General features: G+C 40.1%; 2 protein-coding genes across 2 annotated transcripts; both read left to right on the forward strand.

Moving 5' to 3' along the window:
- The first annotated feature begins 369 nt into the window (after positions 1-369).
- prep (prolyl endopeptidase) lies at positions 370-5,375 on the forward strand. Its single transcript, XM_077587848.1, has 14 exons — positions 370-549; positions 755-829; positions 1,024-1,157; positions 1,224-1,354; positions 1,424-1,633; positions 1,843-1,964; positions 2,039-2,144; positions 2,290-2,481; positions 2,565-2,762; positions 2,948-3,051; positions 3,123-3,354; positions 3,448-3,579; positions 3,658-3,814; positions 4,705-5,375. The coding sequence occupies exons 1-14, from the start codon at positions 508-510 to the stop codon at positions 4,997-4,999; spliced, it is 2,130 nt and encodes a 709-aa protein (XP_077443974.1). The 5' UTR covers positions 370-507; the 3' UTR covers positions 5,000-5,375.
- Positions 5,376-11,033: 5,658 nt separating this feature from the next.
- On the forward strand, positions 11,034-21,991 carry lin28b (lin-28 homolog B (C. elegans)). Its single transcript, XM_077587493.1, has 4 exons — positions 11,034-11,201; positions 11,563-11,729; positions 19,006-19,193; positions 21,186-21,991. The coding sequence occupies exons 1-4, from the start codon at positions 11,192-11,194 to the stop codon at positions 21,505-21,507; spliced, it is 687 nt and encodes a 228-aa protein (XP_077443619.1). The 5' UTR covers positions 11,034-11,191; the 3' UTR covers positions 21,508-21,991.
- Positions 21,992-22,358: the final 367 nt, after the last annotated feature.

Here is a 22,358-nt window from a genome sequence, read left to right on the forward strand (position 1 = left end):
TTTTTTCCATTCATACAAACACATTTAATATTACTGGTTAAAAAATATTCGACATGAATCTTTTTGTGGTCATGTTAAAAGTCAGCCAGTTTGTATTTTTTTGGGAACATTTTTAACCTTATTTTTGTATAATATTCATTTTTATTTTTTACCATCATTGAATTATACTTTTTTGCATTTATCTTTTTTTAAATCTTACTTCTTTTTATAATTATAGATATTTTTATATTTCATTTGGTTATTCATTTATTTTGAATTTTGACAGCATTGGCCTCATTCTGACTTGCGTTAACGTTTGTTCCCCGCCAGGGGGCGCTCTAATTTTCATTCACACCCAAGCAGACAGAACGTCACTTCTTGATAGTTCTCGTTCGTGGGTGGAAAGCACATTGAAGGGAAACGATCTAGGGAAGAAGAATTTGAACCTTGTCATACTGTCTACTCTCCTGACGGATCTCGGCGCAACTTTTTTTTTCCTTCACGCGATTTCCGAAACTAGTGGTCAGAATGGCATTTCAGTACCCCGCTGCTTACCGTGACGATGCAGTTGTAAGTATTGCCCTGGAACGATGCGATCGAATTCATTGAAAGCAGTGGCCTCTTTTGTTAGCTCTCCGATTAGCTTAGCCTGGTTAGCCAAGCGCTCCATTGACAGCTTATGCATTTCCGGATGAATAATGAACCGTTTCTATTTCCTGCTAATGATCCTGTTTATGTTGACATTAAATGATGACAATCTGTTTATCTATCCTAGGTGGATGATTATCATGGCTCCAAAATACCAGATCCTTATAGCTGGCTGGAGGACCCTGACAGTGAAAAGACTCAGGTAATATATAGGTTATTACTATGTAGATATGTGGAGGAGATCATTTAAATAGCATCCATGGATAATATAGTACATCTATCGTTGTTGGCCCAAATTGAAATGTTGTTAGATTATACATGATTTGATCCATTCAGTTAAGTTGATCTTTAAGTTTTTTTAAGCAAATCTATTAATAATCTATTTTCCAATTTTAGGCCTTTGTCACTGCTCAGAATCAGCTTACATTGCCATTTTTGGAGGGCTGTGAAGTGCGGGATGTATTCAAGGAGCGAATGACTGAGCTGTACGACTATCCTAAATATAGCTGTCCGTTTAGAAGGGGAAACAGGTAAAACAAAGCCGAATCAATTTTAGCCGAATTGTTGTTTTGATGGCCATTCATCTCCTCTTGCAGGTACTTTCACTTCTACAACACTGGCCTCCAGAATCAAAGTGTGATGTATGTACAGGAGAGCCTGGATGCAGAACCTGCTGTCTTTTTGGATCCAAACACATTTTCTGATGATGGAACAGTTGCGTTACGAGGTACTCAACATTGATTTTACATTGAAAAGTATAACATTTATGGATGGGTGTTACCTTATCTCCTTTAAGGCTACGCATTCTCAGAAGATGGAGAGCATCTGGCGTACGGCACGAGCGCCAGCGGCTCAGACTGGGTGGAGATGCACTTCTTGCGGGTGGAAGGCGCAGTGCTGCTGGAGGACCGTCTGAAACGAGTTAAATTTAGCTGCATGTCATGGACACATGATGGAAAAGGCCTTTTCTACAACTCTTACCCTGAGCAGGAGGGCAAGAGTGATGGTGAGCTTATTCCAAATTTTCTTACAGTTTTCAAATATATAAATAATACAGTATTCAAAATCTACAATTTATGTTAAACTTCCCACATCAACACAAATGCAGTAAATGTTTCACAATTGCATATACACAGGTTTTGCTAGTTATTTCCACAATGTAATTTTATTTATAGTATAGCATGAACAAAAGTATGGTCTATTTTTTTTTTTTAGGCACTGAAACTTCTACTAACTTGGACCAGAAGCTATACTTCCACGTTTTGGGAACACCACAGTCTGAGGATGTCCTCTGCGCAGAGTTTCCCGATCACCCCAAATGGATGAGTGGAGCCGAGGTTATTTCACACCGCCTGAATAAGACTGAACTTGTGTTTTTTTTTGTTCTCTCATTAATATTGGAACTCTGCAGGTTTCAGATGATGGCCGCTATGTCCTGCTGTCCATCAGGGAAGGCTGCGATCCTGTCAACAGATTGTGGTATTGTGACATCAAAAAAACCTCTCAGGGAATTACAGGCACGTGTCAACTACTTTGTCATCTTTATTTTGCTTTAGTTGATCAGTAATCTTTGCTACAAAAGTCTTATTGCAGGAAATATTTGTATGAAAAACACTTAGTACAACATTTTAAGCTCCAATTGCTGCATGTTTGTGACTCCAGGACTTTTGCCATGGGTGAAACTTATTGACAACTTTGATGCCGAGTACGAGTATGTTACCAACGAGGGCACGGTTTTCACATTCAAGACCAATCTGGACGCCCCGCGCTACCGCCTCATCAACATCGACTTTGCCTCGCCGGCTCAGAGCGAATGGGCGGAGCTCATCCCTCAACACGATAAGGACGTCATCGGTGAGCGGATACAGCGTCGTCGCGCGTGAGTTCTCAAGGTGAATTGGTTTGGTAACTCGCCGCCCGTTCTGCTCCCTTTACAGTATTCGCCACCTGCTCGTACTCAAGCTACCTTTTTGTGTGCTTCCTCCACGACGTGAAGAATGTCTTGAAAATGTACCGTCTCAGTTCCGGGAAGGAACTCAGGACCTTTCCTCTGGATGTGGGCTCCGTGGTCGGTTTCACTGGAAGGAAGCGCGACTCGGAGATCTTTTACTATTTTACCTCCTTCCTCTCGCCAGGTAAAAATTCAAGTCTGAGGATGTGTGTGATTTTAAATGTCATTTTCGCTGATCAGGTTCTGTCATGACCAAGGTACAGATATGCTTTGAAACACCTTTTGATGATGGAAAAACTTAAGTTCATTATTTTTAATAGGAAATCAACCATCAAAACAGTGCTCTTATTCCACTTTTTTTTATTCCAGCTATCATTTATCACTGCGACTTGACCAAGGAGCCTCTGCAGCCCCATGTCTTCAGAGAAGTTACTGTTAAAGGCTTTGACCCATCAGACTACCAGACCACCCAGGTAACCTCCATAATAATTATTTACCTGCCGCCTCTAGTACATCTGCCTCATCGTCAGCGGTTCTTGTCCAGGTCTTCTACGCTTCCAAGGATGGCACTCAAATCCCCATGTTCATCGTGCACAAGAAGGGCATCAAGCTGGACGGCACTCATCCGGGCTTCCTGTACGGCTACGGCGGTTTCAACATCTCCATCACGCCGAGCTACAGCGTTTCTCGGCTTATCTTTGTACGGCACCTCGGTGGAGTCTTGGCCGTGGCCAACATCCGGGGCGGCGGGGAGTATGGTGAAACCTGGCATAAAGGTGACGATGAAAACTAAAGACATTTTCCCAGTAGTGAAACCATACCTGCTTTATGAGTCCATTTACACACAATCTTTTTTATCCCTCTCTTAGCCGGCATGCTGGCGAACAAGCAAAACTGCTTCACAGACTTCCAATGTGCAGCCGAGTACCTCATCAAACAGGGGTACACCTCTCCGTCCAAGCTCACAATTAACGGAGGTTCAAACGGCGGCCTCCTCGTAGGTACATGTCACCTTCACACAACTTCATTCCTATCACTGCTTCCATTTCGTCATGTATGTTTCCGCCCTCTTCTCGCAGCGGCTTGTGTAAACCAACGGCCCGATCTATTTGGCTGCGCCGTTGCTCAGGTCGGGGTCATGGACATGCTCAAATTTCACAAGTTCACTATTGGCCATGCCTGGACCACCGATTTCGGCTGCTCCGAAAAAAAAGAGCAGTTTGAGTGGCTCATCAAGTAAGTGAAACAAATTGTCGCCATCATAGGTTTCATCTTGAGATGATATTTTTACTTCTAGTTAAGTTCTTTCATTACATTACTTCTAGAGTAAAGGCACACAAAAATCAGCAAATAAGATGAGTAATGAGTTTAGACACAATAATAGCCATGATTGACTAAAAAGAGTCCAGCCTTTATTTTGCATTAGTCAACCTTTATACCCACCTAATTTATAATCAGTTGTTAAATGTCACACCGGTTTAAATGTCTTGTTTTATTTGTAGCGATGTGTTTTTTTTGCTGTGGTTTAAAGAAATTTGATTAGTTTAATTCCTATTTATAAAATGCCCGGGGTTTTTTCAGATGAATTTTCTGGATAAATCTAAAATGCATTCTATATTTATTTAGATCTGCATTTCATGAGTGCATTACTTTGCACAAATTGCAAAATCTCTTTCTTTGACGTTTTTTTTAATAGAATTCCTCTTTCAAACTGACTTGTTATTAATGCAGGGGTAGGCAAACTATTCCACAAGGGGCCGCAATGGATGTGGGTTTTAATTTCAACTCATAAAGAGGACACCTTTCCACCAATCTGGTGTCCTAAAAGTGCAATCGGTGGTTTGCAGGCAGGTGCTGCTTGTTTTCTGCAGAAATCTCATTGCTTAAAGTGTCTGTTCTGGATCGGTTGGAACCAAATACAACACCCACATCGGCCCTCGAGGACCACTTTGCCCACCCCTGTTTAATGTATCACCTCAAATGAGTTTTCTTTGTTAAGCTTATCCATTTATCCTTTTTGTGTATTAATTTTTTTGAATAATGTTAGAAATGACACTATGAAAAAGGCAATTAATGTGTATTTCCTTCCCCTCATCTCTCGGGATTTGTAACCCACCCCCCATCAGATACTCCCCCCTCCACAACATCCGAGTTCCCGAGGACAACGGGGTCCAGTACCCCGCCGTCCTCTTGCTCACGGGCGACCACGACGACCGGGTGGTACCCCTGCACTCGCTAAAATACATCGCCACCCTACAGCACGTTATGGGCCACAGCAGCAAGCAGTTCAACCCCCTGTTCATCCTCGTGGACACAAAGTCGGGCCACGGCGCCGGCAAGCCCACCAGCAAGGTCATCCAGGAGGTGGCCGACACCTACGCCTTCATCGCTCGCTGTCTCAAAATTTCCTGGGTCAAATAACTCACATTTACTGTCCACTTGTGAGTGTGCCCCCTTTTCTCCCGCCTCCACGACATAAGGACTCCACCTGCTTCAAAGTGCAGTTGCCATAACACGACAAATGGGGGCAGGGTTACCATGATCAGCCAGTCAGCTGCAGTCAGGAGGCCCGAGCGGTCACCCTTCATATGGTAGATGCGCCGCCTGAATATTATTTATTACCGATATATCAACTTGCACATTTCTCACCAGGCTGCACTGTATTTCTGTGCTGCAAGTGATAGCATGTGTTTCCATTTCCCCACTAATTCACTGATTTCTACCTCTTGAAATAGGCTCATGGTTAACATTTGAACGGGTCAAAACACAATAAATAACATTTTTTTTAGCAGCGATACATCTGTTTAGTGGTTTTTATCACAAATTAAAATGGAGCAAGTGTCCTTATCATGGAAGAAATCAGCCACTGGGAACATCATTCAACTACATTTGGTCTTCAAAAGCTTTTGGTGAGTATAGAGTCAGATTAACGAAACACTGATGACAAACTTTGCTAATGTTAAATGTTGACACGAACATTAAAAAAAATCAAACATAAATAAACCTCAAGAGGAACATCTTTTGTTATAAAGTACAGGTTTTAAGTAACCAAAAAAGCTGTTTGTCTACCTAATTTACTAAAACAATTGACAGAAATACCAGGCATTTTTCCATCATAATAATGTACATTTTCAGCCAGGTGGCGCTTTAGAGCAAATAATTGAAAACCTTGGACAAAGCAGCTTCATCACCTTTTTAATATACAATCTGGATATCATTCATATTGGTATTGCACTTCAAGTGCATCAAATTAATTCACAAGACGAAATAAATACTCTTCAACCTTTTTGTATTCATTCATATAACATTATATTTTCCTCAAGAGTTTTCAGAATGTTTTTTTTTGCAAATCAAACAATGTGGCCAGTATTTAGTTGTATGCCACCATGTATTTTCACTTGTATATTCCAATGTCCTTTGAAAGAAAGGGGGCGCTGTTCTCATTTCATTCCACGTCAGAGCACACGATCTGTAAAATTAGAAGGTTGGAAGTAAATAACAACAAATCCTACACGCAAAGTATTGTTTTTCGTTAATGGGAGGGAGAATGAAACATCTTTTTAATTAAATGTGTAGGAAAAAGTCCATAAATCCCAGAAAAAGCAGGAAAAAAGCATGTTAGGGGGCATGGGGGATTTATTTTGCAGCTCGTTATCTCTTAAGTGCTACTCCTTTAGGGACTGCATCACTGTTTAATGTTTTATCAAATTTAAAGGTCTGCCATAAAAACAAGCACTGCGTTTTTAATTGAAGCCAAACCGCCACTTAATAACAATCTTAACAAATGACCCTGATGAGGCAAGCCGCTGCTCATCTTATGTTCCAAAGTGACGATTAAATATTAATGCATGGAAAATGTCTTTAATTGCAGACGGCTAACATAATACAAACAGGCTTCATGCACTTGTATTCACTCTGCAAAAAGCTGCAGGGAAGATGTCGGCACCATTTCTTGCAGGTAAGACCTTTAAATGATGAATTATAACAAATAATTCCCAAGAAAACTGCACAGACGAGTGACGGGGCTCCCCATGAGGGCGCACTCTTGTGTGTTTACATTCTGAGGTTATTTTGAGTAACCTAATCCAACACCGGAAAAACCATAATCGATCATTTAAGGGGCTCCCCTTCGTTCCAAATAATTACGACAAAAATCATTAAAAGATGGAAATAAAGTTTAAATTATGCGCGTAATATTATAAAGATGTAGTACTAAATATTAAAATGCAAAATCTAAACGAAAATGTTTTTAAAGAGCCGGAAGTGGTTATTTTGTGCAGCATTATGGCCATTTTCCCCCTCACCGAGCTGCCCTTAAACGCCCCTCCACCGCATATGACGTCACGTTATAGTGTTTGACCATTTAATCCTGTTAAAGCCTGTCATTACTATTTAATCTTTAAGAAAAGATTTTATCTCTGTTTTGGCCAATGTTAGTAAATTGAAATCAATTTCAGATGGTTCCCAAAACTGTTAAATAACTCCCTTAATATCATTTATGCTTTATAAAACTGATCTAATTAAATTTATTCATTTCAATTACCTATATTGGGTTGTTTTGGAAGTTATTCCCTAACTATTTCAAATTTGGGAGGGATTAAAAGCACCGTGGTCTCGTAAACATCCAAACAAAGCGCTTGCGTGTTCTCTAAACTGAAAACATGCCAATTTTTCGTTCAATCGAATTTGTAATGAACGAAATCTGGAAAACCAATGGGAAAAAAATGCTTTCAATCATGATGGAAAATTGCAAGGTGAACAAAACCATGCCTTAAGTGTGTGTACAGTATTGTAGAGGCAATTATCAGAGTTTTATGGTAAAACCAAGAAGGTAATCCCATTTCTGTCTGGGAAAACGCTCAAATCAGATTAAGAAGTGTTTGTGTGAGAAAGGGCTACCTGCTTTGCCCCCCAACACTATTTACACATCTCATGCGGTAGATGTGAGTATAGGTGGAGGGTTTGGTGACTGGAATGCATGAAATAAGCGACAAAAACAACCCCCCTACTCACTTAAAAAATGAAACGAGAGAGACGAACCCAATGAACCCCTTTGAACTGCATTGACAGCAACTCAGGGTAGAAAAGACACATTTCCTTTGGGAGGCTAGATAGGCTTGCATGTATGCATGTGGGGGTTGGGTCGGGTTAACCAGGGTGAGGGAGTCCAAAGTTGGAATAGTAGTCAAGCAGCTCAGGAATCTCCATGTGTGCTCCAATACATAGCCACTATGTATATTTTATGCATTAAAATGGCACATTTTAGGACATTGGGGACCACCCGACCTCACCTGGAGGAACTGGTCTTGGTGCTCGTATCATAGGAATTGGGATAAACTGAGTAAGCTTCCTATAAGTGGCTTTTCTGAGTAGAAAATGAAATTTGAGTGTTCTTAATTTGTGAGCTCTACTTTCATTTTTACATTCGAATCCACTACTCCGTATATTCTAAGGAGAAATTACAATGTGCGTTTAGGACATTACAGCAATATGTGTTATGGAATATGTAGTGCACTTATTCTTTGTGCATGCATGGACATTTTTCATGAGGCACAAGGATGAATCAAAATCGTATTCATGCACTTTATTCTTAGTGTTACAGTATATTGATATAAAAATAAAATTATTCCATTCACCCTGATAGCGTTAAAGCCACAAGAACAATAACAATTGACAGAGAGAGTGACCAAAATATTTCTTAAATTGGTAAAAATTATAGGATAAATTGTATTCTTTGTTATTATTCTCATTTACCTATGGAATTAATATTAATTTCTAATTGTAATTAAAATGTGTGTTGAAGTTCAGCTTTAAAATTATTCTAAGTAATGCTTATAACAAAATCAAATTTGATTGGATGAATACAAATGAACTTATATTTTTAGATTTCAATTTCAGTGTCAGAAATTAATTTTGTTTATTCACAAGTCAATTTAATTAAAGGAAAACTTAAATAAAAAATAATCAATCCCATTAGCATTTGTAAACGTTTCACATTCTGCACTATTTGGTTCAACCACCATACATACCAATGCCATTGGTTTCTAATGTTAACCTTTATAATGTGCAATGGAAAAGTTTTCATAGACCTGTTCCATGGTCCATGTCACCTCAAGTATGAACTTCTTGATCAAATATTGCTCGCACACCTTGTTTAAGTGTCCCCTGGTGTGTGTTTAGCCACATTTGTTAAAAGGCCCACCCAAAGTCCTCTTTTAATGACGCTTTGTCGTTAGCGTGATGATGAGGACGTGATCCCATGTGACACTGGCATCCAGCCCTGTGACCCACACCGTAATCGTCTGGCCTCCTCTACAAGCATCCTCAAAAACAGGCCTGCGCGTGCACGGGGGTTGGGTCGAGCCCGGCCGGGGATGGCTGGGCCACACCAGGCCGAGCCGGGGGTGGGCCTAACCAGGCTCCGGCAGGGGCCTGACTGTGTGTGTGGGTAGTTGGCTAGGGGGGATGAACTTGTGAATTCCGGGGGGTGGGCTTTGAGGTCTTTGGTGGGTGGAGATGGGCTTGTTGTTGTTCCACTCTCCATTCCTTGCAGCCTGTCCCACCCACTTCAGCCCTCTCATTCCTCCTCACACATCTTGGGAACGTTGCACCAATTTTAGATAGCAGATAAGATTGCTTTCACAATGGGGACCTCTATTTTCTACATTGTGCTCATCCAATTTCCTGATTGACTTTCTTTCTCACTAAAAAAGACAAAAAATGCAGGTTTAGCATGAAAGGGCTCCTTGGATCCATTTCCCTCTGGATGAATAGCATTTTAAGGAATTTGGGGTATTTACAAGTATGACAAAAGTCACAAAATATATAGCTCTAAGCTACCACTCCTCAAAATAGTTTATAAATTGGTTATTCACAATGACATGAGTTATGGCTTGAACTTAATAGGCAGCCTAAAATGTATAATTGCTTATCACAACTAGTTTAGCATTTATAGAGGCAATATTGAACAGTTATTGTGATGCGCCAGTTTGACAGGTTTTTTTTGTTCCCCATCAAAGTTTTGACCAAGTTTGTTTTTCTGAGGTTTCCACTCACATTCCAAAGTTGTGAGTTCAGCTTTCTACTGCAGTGCCCACTAAAAATGATACGAGGAGGTGACTTGAGCGTGCTGAGCGAAAACATACGAGATATTTCAGGAACACATTTCAAGAAAAATAAGCATTTGGTCACATTGGTTTTCAGCCTTTCCTTCAAAACACTTTTTACCAAAATAGTATAACTAACACCCATTTTGTTTCTTTACATCACATGGAAAAAATAAAATCTGCCTGATTATTTTTTATAAGAATACTCTTAGTTGCAAGTTAGATCGAATACATTAAAGTACACTTTGGAGTAACCCTTTTTTTGCCAGGATTTTTATGTATTTGGGAATATAGTATCCCAATACTTTTAATAGTTCTTCCAACAAAAAATGGAATCTATTTGACCCTTAGTAAATTTGCATCAATAGAAAAAACATCTATTGTTTTTTTAGTTGCTCCACATATTATACATTTTCATGGAGTGAAGATGTTTGACATTTTTTTTTCTTAATCCCATCATTTTTTTTGTTGCGCTGACAGCCATTGTCCCATTCATCCCATTGGATTCATATGAGAAAACTGTAATCTAACAATCAGAGTTCACTACTGTGCATCAGAAATGGTTTTTAATCTATATATTTAAGATAACACACAAAATATACTGTTGACATGAATAGTGTCCTTGTTTAACTTAACACATGCACCACATTAAATAGTGTGTACAATCTGCATGTTGTATAATTGCTTATAGATTGTGCTTTTTCTTTTATGAAAAGACCCTTCAAAAATTCAAATTCAAATTAATAATAATAATAATTAATTTTTGTTAATGTTGGCTCTAGTACACGAATCATACAAAAATCCATAACATCCATGAATAATTAGCTGTATTTAATGTAATATTTGCACCCTGTTAAATGTTTATAATTCATGCAAGATGCAAAGTTTTTAGTTATTTAAAGGTGGTACTTTTAAAAAAAAAACTGTCATGTTAGTGCTATCTTTTGCACAATGAAGCAAAAATAAATCATTTTTGGAGCTAAAGTCAGCAAATTGATCGTATAAATCCAGTCATTTCCCACCGAAACGTCATCCCGTTAAGAATCTATAATTAAATTGACCCACCTCAACGAATATGTATCTCTAAAACCAAAAAGGTTGCGAGTTTGATTTTTCTACTAGCAATTGCAAATGGCAGGGTCACATGTTCGGAGGACGTGGTCACACCCACAGCCAGGTTGTTAGCCAATCAGAACTCGGAAACTAGGTTGAAGTGGGCGGGCTCTGTCGAGAGAGAGGAAAGGAGAAGTGAGTAAGTGAGCGAGGGGGCGTGGTGGGGGGCAAGGCAGGCTGTAGAGCAGAGGTGCAGCTTGCTTAGGAGGAAAGCGGGGGCTCGAAGCCAAGCCAGAGGGGCGACATGAGACCGAACCCCGGCCGCGCCAGGCGAGCCCCACTGTGGAGCCGGGGCCATCCATGAAGACGTGGGATTCATGGTGACCGCCGCAGTGCTCGCTCGCTTGACAAGCTTCTCGACCGCAACTTGGCCGCAGAGGGTCCGTGGGGAAACATGGCTGAAGGTTCCCCCTCTACTTATTTTCTCTCTTTCTTAAACCGATCAAATGGAATGAGTGGGGTTTAAATGTTCCAAAGTGCCCCCTCTTATTACTCTCTGTTTTGTTTTGTGTTTGAATGCACTGTGTTTGTGTCCTACTAAGGCAAGTTCACTCTGTGTGTATGTGTGTACACCTGCCTTTTGGATCAGTACCGCCCAGAAGGAGTGGGCTGTTGATCCACAACGTGTACAAACAAAACCAGATAGCAGCTTTTAACAGGCGTTCTAGAGATCCCGTATAGAAACATATACATGGTTAGACTAGGACTGAACATTTTCATTTCAACAGTGTTTTACCCACTTTGACGTTGCTATTTGTTTCTCAGGAGGGCCCACTAGGACCACCGAGCAGGAGGAGCGGACTCGACCCCCTGTCCGGTCGGGAGAAGGGTTCTGCAAATGGTTCAACGTCCGCATGGGCTTTGGATTTATCTCCATGACCAGCAGCGAGGGGACCCCCGTTGACCCCCCTCTGGATGTTTTTGTGCACCAAGTAGGTGGAAGCACACACACATACACACACAAGTGCAAATTGCTGCCTTCAATTGCTTTCTGACCAGCATGCGCTCGCTCGGTGCACATGGTTTTCTCGAAGCATTTGTTAGAAACTCAGATGTTTTGCATCAGGCAACGTGTGATGTGATCACGCATTGGAAAAAAAGGAGACAACACACGCATTATTTCCTCTCCCTGTCGGCCACATGCGTCGAATTTCCTCCTCCTCCTCCCTCCTGCCTGCAGAGGGAGGAGAAATGTCTCCCACTTGGGCCCTGCTTGGTTCCCACGGGTACTTGAAATTCTTGGAAAATGCTTGAATTTCAATGTTGGGAGTCTATGATGTGAGCTGAGAGTTTTTTGAATTATCATAAAAGAGTCCGTAGTTTGCTTGTTGGATGTCTTACAACATGAGCATATATTAATGTTTCTATTCATTGAATTTGACATCCTCTTTTGAATTGAAAATGTTACACGTCATTTATTATGCTTTTATTTGATGGAAAAGCAAATGATTCATCTTAGAGAATTGGTGAAAGGATGCTTGATGCATCTTAATGGTGCTTGAAACTTGGGAAATTGATTTTGCAGTGTGTGGTTACATCACATCTAATGGAGGATTTAAACTGTGTTTTATTATTGTTAATGCTTTGGAGAAGCTGCAAGTCAACAACTCAAAAGAAAATGTATGTTAAATTGATTGCTATTTGCCGGTCACAATTAGTTTTGTTTTTTAGAATGTTAAAACAATTATTTTGAGTTGGTGTGCAAATGAAAATATGACTTATTATGGTGATGTGCTCAAATTGAACATCTGAGACGCATGGACCATTTTTTTGTAGTTTACTATGTGATGAGCTACATTCATATAGTAAAAAAAGAAATAAAATGTATCAAATTACTATTAGCAGATAATTAAAAGGGAAATAATATTCTTTGTTGTAATTACAATAAAAGAGTGGGAAATGGCATTTAAAAAAATAACGTAAGTTGTATGAAAATTTAATTCTATTTCCTAGATAGTTATGATATATTATTCTAGGAAATAGGTTGTAAATGGGTGAAGATTTTGTTCTAGTATTGCAATAAAAATGTATGGATTTTAGAAAAAAAATAATTTTATAAAAACAAAGATATAGGTATGCTTTGGATATAATTCTGACATTCATTCATTAAAATAACCCCCCTTTTTTAACTATTCTAAATATTTTCTCATATTCATATCCTTTTTTTAAATTCAAATGTGTCAACTTTATTCCCACTTTTAAGAAAATCTCTCAACAATATATCCCAACGTGATGATGGCATCAGTTTAGTTTTATAATTTTTGTTTTTATTTATTTATACTTTACTTATCTTTCCTCTTATTTTGGTTTTTCTACATTGTCACCACATTACTTTAATCACATTTTTTTTCATCATTACTGACTTTTTGTATGTTTGTTTCTTTCAGTGCAGCCCTTTTCTAGAAAGATGTAGAAATAGCTCAAAATTGATCGTGAAAGTTCATGACATTTTAGAAAGGCATATGCTCATGATTGATTGGCATCCATTCAACTTTTACAACAGCAGCTTGTCACGCTTCTCACCCATAGCATGTTTTTTTGTTCAAGTGCACATATGGTGTTCATCCTACTGCTCTCATCCTCCATTTATTTCGATTTATTTTTGCAGCCAATCTTACGACATCCTATTACCTCTGTTAAATTGCCCCTTTTACAGCCTTGTTTTTTAAGTGGAAATTGGAAACGGAAAGCCAAAAGATGCTGAGCGCAAGTTTCACCATTTACTTTTAATTCCCTCTCCTTTTTTTATGGCTGAAATATGACCAGTGGTGATGCATAATAACATCATCCCACCACACTCATGGTCCAATCAATATTATTCACATTGAGATTGCATGACTTTACTAGTTATATACTTTTGCCATGTGTATTCGAACCCAACATCTACGTGAACTTTGGCTGTACTTTGTGTGGGGCGGCCATCTGCCTCAACCCCCCCTACCCTATACATTCATGGTAATGCACCCCCAGCACACACACACTTTCACGCCGTTGTCCTCTTAATGAACCGTGTGTCTAAAAATAGAAAGTCGACCCAGAGAGACTTGCATGTCATTTGCGTTAATATATGCGATCTGCCTGATTTGCTTGCGTTGGAGAAAGCGTTTTCCTTTTCCATTGCTGATTTATGAGTGTTTACACTAACTGTAAGTTTTTGGTTATCAAGAATTTGTCAGGGAGAAAAATGTCATTAAAATGAATATATATTTATGTGGGGGATCATTAATTCCATTTGATTTTTAATGCAGCGCTATAATTATACAGTGATAAATATTGTAAACAAAGAACGTCATTCGGCACATTTGCAGTAGTTCATTCATTTTTTAAAACTGTTTTTAGGCTTGGGTTGGCAACTCTAAATTAATATGAAAACATGATGGAAGGATTTTTAAAAAGTATAATTTTGTGAGTATTTGTGCGCTATATTTTAGAGGTTCGTTCTTTCTTTCAGTGTTTTAAATTCTTTTAAAAAACATACGTAGTAGGTCATATCAAATGCTGCTTTCCAAAATAGAAGATAACATTGAGTAAAGAACTTATCAAAAATACACAGCTAATGTTTTCATAATCATGAATTTTCTTTGTGTCTTTTTAAATTGTTTTTGGCTGTTTTATCGATATTTATATGTATTTTGTTTGTTATTATTAACTTTGTTTTATTTTTATACTGCAAAAAGAGGTGCTTGACATTTTTATCATTATACATAATAACCCAAAGAACACAGAAAAGTCTTTGGATAACCAATTTTTTAACCCTAAGAGCAAACATACACTAATTTAATAGATTTAATTGAAAAATGTTTCCATTCACTTGATTGAGTATACCTCCAAATGCAATATGAAAATGTGCACTTGGACTCCAAAGGTCTTCGTTTACATGCTGGAAATACAAATGTACATTTCAATTAGAACCTGCAGATAGTAGCTGACATTTATATATATATAAGAGCAGCTACAGTGAGATGCTTAGTAGTTGTCGAGTTGAGTGTTGCTAATAGGGATGTGTGGGAAAAAGAAGCAAGGAAGAAAAGGTGTGTGTGTGTGTGTGTGTGTGTGTGTGTGTGTTTTGAGTCAGGAGAGTGGGATGTTTCTTCATCAAGGTTCTTATATCTCATCACTTCCCTTTAGGTGCATGTGTGTGTTCGAGCTCCCGTTGGGACATGAAGGGGGTGTCTGCTCTCCCTGGGAATTCTTTAGGGGGGAAAAAGGAATTTCTTTTAAGACAAAAAGACAGGAGGGTTGGCTGGGGTAAAGGGCTGGTTGAGATGAGGAAGTGTAGGGGGGCGCTTTGCCCTTAGTCTGTATATAATCAGTTTGAAATGTTGAACAGTGTGCGGGCCGCTCCTGCTCAAGCCTGCAGACTGTGATCCGTTCGCCGCGCCTGCGTGTGTGTGCACGCTGACTCGGAACCAGGACGGGAACCGTTACGAGCCGTATCGGGTTTTGAGTGTGCACGCAAGTGTGTGTGTGCCACCGAAAGGAGCAGAGTGTGTTTTGTGCACTGAGGTTAAAGTGGGCCCCTAGTGAGATTAACCTCTGGTCCATGTCATCGTTCGGCATGCAGGCCCCGCCCCCTTTCTGCTTCTAGATAGCCAGTGTCAGGCTTTGTCTCTTTGCTATATCACTCAGGGCCACGCCGCCCCTCTTCTTTGATGGGGAAAAAGGGCAAAGAAGAAGAGAAACTTGGTCACGTGACATCCTTTTGAGAGCAGGGGTGATTGGGAATCAGAGGCAGAAGAAGAAAATAATTTTTGGGGGATGGAAATGTTCTCGTTTTAATGATTGTTATGAAGCTATCATGGCAGGTATGCCGTGTTTAAGCAGTGTCATGAGGATGTGAGTGTATAATTTCTGTTTATCTCTGTTGGCGGTTTGTACATGAAGTTCATTACTGACGTGTCGATTAGAAGTCACTCCGCAGGTTCCTTCAAATTAAATATTAGCCGAATTTAGATTTCTGTTACAATATTCAGAAAAATAACCAGTAACCTCAGTGTCTAATGATGTTAAAGACAAACCATGGAATTTCAAATAATTCATATTTTACTAATTCAAAATAATATTGGTCAATGCAGGATATAAAATGGTCATCTAAATTCCCTTTAAATGTATCTGTATACACAGTATAATTTGTATAGGTCAAATATAGGTTTGTAAACATGCTAGAGTATAACCATGCAGTACTTGGTCGAATTGTATTGTAATAACAAAAATACAGCACTACTGTTGTATCAAAAAATGGGTTGTTACACCTTATCCTTCCCCCCCAATACCACCTTGAAACCTCTAATCTTAGAATAAATATACCTTTTTCTACTACTGCAACCTTACAATCCAACCTTACTGGCAGGTGCTGTTAATTTGAGGCAGTAGAACATGAAGGCTTGGAAGTGTTGGGTAGGGGGTTGGTCTGAGTTCAAAGGTCATGGACACTAATGACAATATGCTGAGGCTTCTCAGGGTGGCTTTGTTGGTGGTGTTCCAACGTGTGTGTGTGTGTGTGTGCTAAGTTCCCTTTCTCCTCTTTGCTTCATACATCTGCTTAGAGTGAAAAGTTGTAAAACGTCAACCCCCAGTTCTGCAAGTCAAGCATTGCTGCTATATGCAATTCAAAGTATCCCATAATTAGCCTGTGGTCGCCATGGAAGGAGAGTAGTGGGTGCGGTGGGGGAAATGGCGGTCATCTCCGCTTCTCCATCATTCCCTCACCTTACCGCTTCCTGTATTGATTGTCGGCTCTGATGATGACGAGGGCCAGGCTGGTGAAAAGGAAGGCTATTTCGAGCCAGCATGTATCGATTGTTGCATGCTCCTTCCCACACACACACGCACACACACAAGCATACAGGTCAAAAACACTATATTTGTTTTAGAATAAGAGAATGTACTGCAGGTATTCAGAGTCTTGTTGTTTTTCTTCGCATTTCGCTTATTTGGTCTTGGTTATCGAGGTTGGGCTTAGAGGCTTCTACCTCTGACCTCATGATCAAATGGAGGTTTTGTCCCCCAGGCTTAAGCACCCCCATCCCCCGCACTCTTACTACTACCGATCAGAAGTTGTTCCTCCACTGGAGCTGAACAGAATGCATTGGAGGTGTTTCATGACTGCCCTCCTCCACACTCCCTCATTCCTTCCTCCCCTACTGCTCCCGGCCACTCCTTTTTCCCTCCCTTTCCTTGCTCTGTCTTTCTCTTACTTCTTGTGCCCTTGCATGACCTCTGTGCGTAAACTTCCAGAGGAGGTCAGGATACCCGCCAGGTCATTCCTTCTGGGGGACTGGGATCAGATTACAGGGTAGAATAAGTGAGGTCTTATTTAAAAATGGTAGATTCCCTTCTCACTGTCCAACACAGCTACTAAAGAAGGCTGAGTACATGCTATCTGTATCTATTTCTACCTTCAAGGGAGAAATGATGTTCTTATATAGATTAGATCAATTTAAATTTGTTTTTTCCAGAGCCCTCACAAAAATACAGTCCATTACGGCTAAAGACAAATTCATAGCATTTCAAGGTGGTGTGTGAATGGATATATAGATTTTTAGATACTCATATTAGGATGAGCCATAGCTACCGCTGCAGCTACATCATAGAAATGAACACGTTCCATACAATCAGGAAGACAAGATACCTCGCTTCCTGTATGGCGGCGCTGATGCGTATGTGCATCGCTGAAGAACAAAAGGGGTTGTGTGGGAAGTAGCTTGTGGTTGGGGTGGGGGTTGTTGTTTTATGGGTGTTGCAGGGCAAACCACTCAACTCTGACCTGCAAAAATGAGTAACAATTATTAGTCGTCAATTAGTCAAAAGACCATATAAGCGTGAAGGGTGCTCATGCATGTGTAGCAACCACCAGTCAGTGGTCAGGGTAGGTAGAACTTCCTGTGTGGTTTGGTTACTTCCCAATTACAGCCTCGATCCCCAAACTGAACTACATTTATTGTTATTCTTGACGGGAAGTGACAAGATCCCTCTCTGAGTTCGTTATGTGCAGTCTTCACGCTCACTCATCAGTCTTGCATGCTTAGCCCTTCCCTGTAAATCCAATATGTGAAGGGTCCAAATAAATGAGCCCACTCCATTATTGATAATTCCTGGCTTAGCTCTTATCCTCAAATCATAGGAAGAATTACAACAACTCAAATAAAGATTACATGTATAAATGTTAATTGAGCTGTTCTAATATCAGTGATTTGTACTACTTTTTGAGGGTTGAACTTTTGACATGATTTACCTTTGTCACATATTTTGATTTTAGGCTCATAGTACCTAAATCATTTTTCATGATATGGATTTTAATGAGCAGTTCAATTCAATTAAAATAAAATTATTAATTCCAGTGTACACACAATTACAGATAATGAAAGATTATCTTTCATTTCAGATTCAAAGGCATTACAGTGGATTAGGTATGTCACCTTTTAGCATTCATTAAACACATAACTATTCAAGTAAGCCTTATAATAGAGGTTCTTTTTTGTATCCTTCACCGGTGAGTACATATGCGAACAGGCAGCATCTCGAGGACCCTTCACTTTATAGATGGCATACTGTCGTCATAGTAACGTCCATAGTGAAGAAACACCGCTGAGCATATTTTCTCTCTTTACATTTCACTCCACCTGCCCCCTTAGTGCGTGTTCTACTCTCTCAACCTCACACACACGCGTGCTCACAGCAGGCGCTTGCAGAGAGGCGTTGGTCGCGTGTTATCCACCGTTTTGCGTGTCGGCGTGGGCGCATGTTTACCTACGACACGGGCTCGTGAAGGTCACAGATGCAGGGCCCCTTTATCATCCGCCTGTTGTGTGCCATCAAGAAGACATAATAATTGTTCAGCGCTTCAGCGCCAATTAAATTAGCTGCGGTGATCACGCAGATAGAATGGATGATGCATTTAACATACGTAGGTGCATTATTAAATGGCTGCAGCATCCTTCTTCTGCTCCCAGGGGGGGAGGGATAGGAAGCGGTGTCTGTACCAATGCCAGATAAACATTATTCTGCAAGTTGACAATTCACACAGAATAACGACATGGTGTCATAGTTACAGTAGTGTGTATTCTTTAAAATGTAAACTATGGGAATGCATTTTAAATATGTATTGCAACAAACCAGAATTTATGCTAAATGAATTATTGCAAGACGTTCAGAAACAAGGTTGCATCTTACGCTAAAACTAAAATGCTCTTTTGTTTCATCTGTCAGAGTAAGCTGGTGATGGAGGGCTTCCGAAGCTTAAAGGAAGGGGTGCCGGTGGAGTTCATGTACAAAAAGTCCTGCAAGGGCCTCGAGTCCTTGCGGGTGACAGGACCAGGTGGGGGTCCATGCGCTGGCAGTGAGAGGAGGCCCAAAGGGAAGGTGCCACTCCAAAAGCGCAAACCTAAGGGAGACCGGTAAGTTTCATTGAATTGCATGTGTATGTACAATATGTGTGGATTAATTTTTGGAAATAAATATTGGGACACTGGCGAGTTCACCTAAAGAAAGGAACGTAGCAATATATTTTAACACAATTATAACACAATTTTCCCAATTCTTTTTTCAATTATGTTTAATGAGGGCGAGATTTTACCACTAAGACATCCAAGCATTTATTTTGTTTGACTTCCCCGTTTTCAGAAAGTTGAGACGATGTCAATTTCAAAATGACAATTTGGAAAAAGGTGTCTCCCAATACTCAATCACTGTACGTACATAAGTCTATAGGTTCATATTGCATACATTTTGCAAGGCTGAACATGTAGCACCTGACTGTTGCCATGGTTATTGTTACCCTGACACGGCTGCTTCTTTAGGATCAATTTTTACCCTGTTAAGGTTGGGGGGCACTGGAAGTGATTTGCATCGCAATGCAGGACGGCACAATCAATGACATAAATCTGAGTATGGGTCCCCTCCAGAGATCCTCTGAATTTGCGGGTTGGTTTCAGCCCTGATAGTGGTTCTGACATACTGTATATAAAAATAGCATGCACATGGATAATTCATGTCCTGATGCGACTTCCCCCGTTCACGAAAGTAGCATCACATCTTGTTCTGTGGGGGAAAACACGGTAATTTTTTTTCTCAAAACCAGGGAACTCTCTCCGAAAGAAGGTCATTTTACACAGCTGAATAATTCAGCCTTTCTTGGGACAAGGGATCCATTGTCAGTGGTCTAGTGACTGTACCCCAGGTGAAGCCACATTGAGGACAGTGGGTGACCTCATCCTGGTCTTCTTTGTCAAAAAAAGCAGGAACTCTGATTATTGGATCACAGACACATCACCATCAGTGTTTTATATATCGTATCTCCACCAGGACCGAAAGGAACACAAGCATATCTATTTAGAGGAAGTCGCAAGGAGATCCATATGGAAATTAAAACCATTGATTGTGCTGTACTGCATTGTGATGCATAGCCTTACTAACACCTTTCAATGTTGATGATGCTTGAAATTGTACGAAAGGTAGCCTTGGTCCGCCTTTTGATGAAGAAATTGTTCTCGTGGAATTTATTTGATCACTAGTATATATATATATATATATATATATATATATATTGTTGTTAGATTGAAGTATTAGGCACTGTGGCCTTTTCTTCATACCCATTAAGTGTTTTGTTTATTTATGGCTATGAATTTTGAAGAGTTGCATCTATTTATATTAAATCCGACATTGTTTACTTTACACGGACACTGCAACAACAAAAAATTGTATTCTAAGAGCACGTCTCATATGGAAACATATAAATGGGGTGCCTTTTTTAGGTTTTATTATCTGAAAGTAAAAGGACAATAGGCCAGGTTTGAGTTTGCAAGTCATCCGTTCACTTGCGTGGGTTTTCTCCGAGGCACTTCTGCTTCCTCCCACATTTCCAGTACAAACACATGATATTTTTTGAAGACTAAACTTCCCATAGGTGTGAATAGGAGTTCAAAAGGTTGTTCTAATGTGAATTGCTATTGGCTGGCGACCTGCCCAGTCTGTAGCTCGCTCAATATTAGATAGGCCCCATTTCACCTGCAGTTGACAAGCCCTATAGAAAATATATATACATATGGGGTGGAGGCTTAAAAGTAAAAAAAAATCTTGTGTGAAAATTATACACCTAAAGGGAGCAGTTTGTTGCTGTTTTTACATACAAATAAGTCTCCACCTCTCAACCAGGTTTATGTCATACTGCCATCGAGTGGGGAATTGGAGTTGTTGCAGCTGCACATTATGCTATCCAAATATGTGAAATTTTACATTTTAAACTGCCTGTCTCACAATGACAACAAAAAGAAGCATGCAAGGTCTTAGAAATGTTACGACTTGAAATACAATACAAATTTCCTTGCAGATAATATTTAATTTTTACAGCATTAATACTTGATTTCACCATCTTGCATTTCCACCCGCAGCTGTTATAACTGTGGAGGTCTGGACCACCACGCTAAGGAGTGCAGCTTGCCCCCCCAGCCAAAGAAATGCCACTTCTGCCAGAGCATCTCCCACATGGTGGCCCAATGCCCCCACAAGTCCACGGGGCCGTCGGCGGGGTCTCAGGACCAACACGCGTCTACCTCGGCCTATAGCCCGGGGTCATCGGCATACCTGGGCCCCCCGGAGGAAGAAGAGCCCTATGGCGCTTCTCCCCTGGGGGGCTCATCCTCATCCCCGGAAGAGCCCCAGAGTCACCAGAGTCACCACGGCCCCCGGACCCAGAGGTGGAGGAAATACTAAAACCACGTCGAGCCTCCTCGCTTCATCTACCTCACACCTGTGACAAAATGGGACCTTTCCATCTCTTCGACTTTTTATGGGTAGTATTTCATTTTATTTCATTGTCTAACCATGCGGCGATGGCGACGATCACGTGTACAGGCGCTCGTGCGTGCTTTGCAGCAATGTGGCGGCGCCATAGCAACCGCCATGGGATGCCGACTGCAAGGGATGATCTTTCATTGGATGAGCGCAGCTATGGAGGAATCAGGTATGGATCATGGTTTGAATTCCTATACCTCTGTGTTATTATTATTATTATTATTATTTTATTCATACTTTCTTCACAAATGTAATCGTACCCAATTACTCTTTTTTACGTTTTAAGAAGGCTTATAATGGATGTTTAAGTCGCAACTCTAAAGCTATAATCCACACCTCTAAGACTGTTAAAAGCTGTCTTTAATAACACTGAATGGATTTCAGAAGGAAGTGTTATGACGTAAACAATAGCTGTAAAAAAGCACATTTTTTTATTTGTATTTTTAATCGACCGTCATTTCTTCACACACAGGCTACAACATTGCGTACGTACACTTGCACAATATAACAAGATGCAGTACAATTATGATGTTAATTTAGTTCTTTGTAAGCCATCCTATTCCTCAGCATCGATTGGTGCAAACGACTTGAAAGTGACAAACTAAAAGCACAACATTACATACAATAATATGAAAATAATACCACTCTGATAATGGAAATGACAACTGAACACTATCATAATTTCTTTAAATACACAATGTGTTCATACTGTTGATATTTTAGCGGGTTTTATTCAATTGTGCAAGTGTACCGCTACTGTTTGAATAGAA

The sequence above is a fragment of the Stigmatopora argus genome, chromosome 19, assembly GCF_051989625.1.
Source record: "Stigmatopora argus isolate UIUO_Sarg chromosome 19, RoL_Sarg_1.0, whole genome shotgun sequence".
In the NCBI taxonomy this organism is placed as follows: domain Eukaryota; kingdom Metazoa; phylum Chordata; class Actinopteri; order Syngnathiformes; family Syngnathidae; genus Stigmatopora; species Stigmatopora argus.

Coding starts and splice junctions, on each gene's coding strand:
- prep (XM_077587848.1), top strand. CDS start 508: ATGGCATTTCAGTACCCCGCTGCTTACCGTGACGATGCAGTT. Junction 830..1,023: donor CTGACAGTGAAAAGACTCAG/GTAATATATAGG, acceptor TTCCAATTTTAG/GCCTTTGTCACTGCTCAGAA. Junction 3,052..3,122: donor CAGACTACCAGACCACCCAG/GTAACCTCCATA, acceptor GTTCTTGTCCAG/GTCTTCTACGCTTCCAAGGA.
- lin28b (XM_077587493.1), top strand. Junction 11,730..19,005: donor TGGATGTTTTTGTGCACCAA/GTAGGTGGAAGC, acceptor TTCATCTGTCAG/AGTAAGCTGGTGATGGAGGG. Junction 19,194..21,185: donor CGCAAACCTAAGGGAGACCG/GTAAGTTTCATT, acceptor TTCCACCCGCAG/CTGTTATAACTGTGGAGGTC.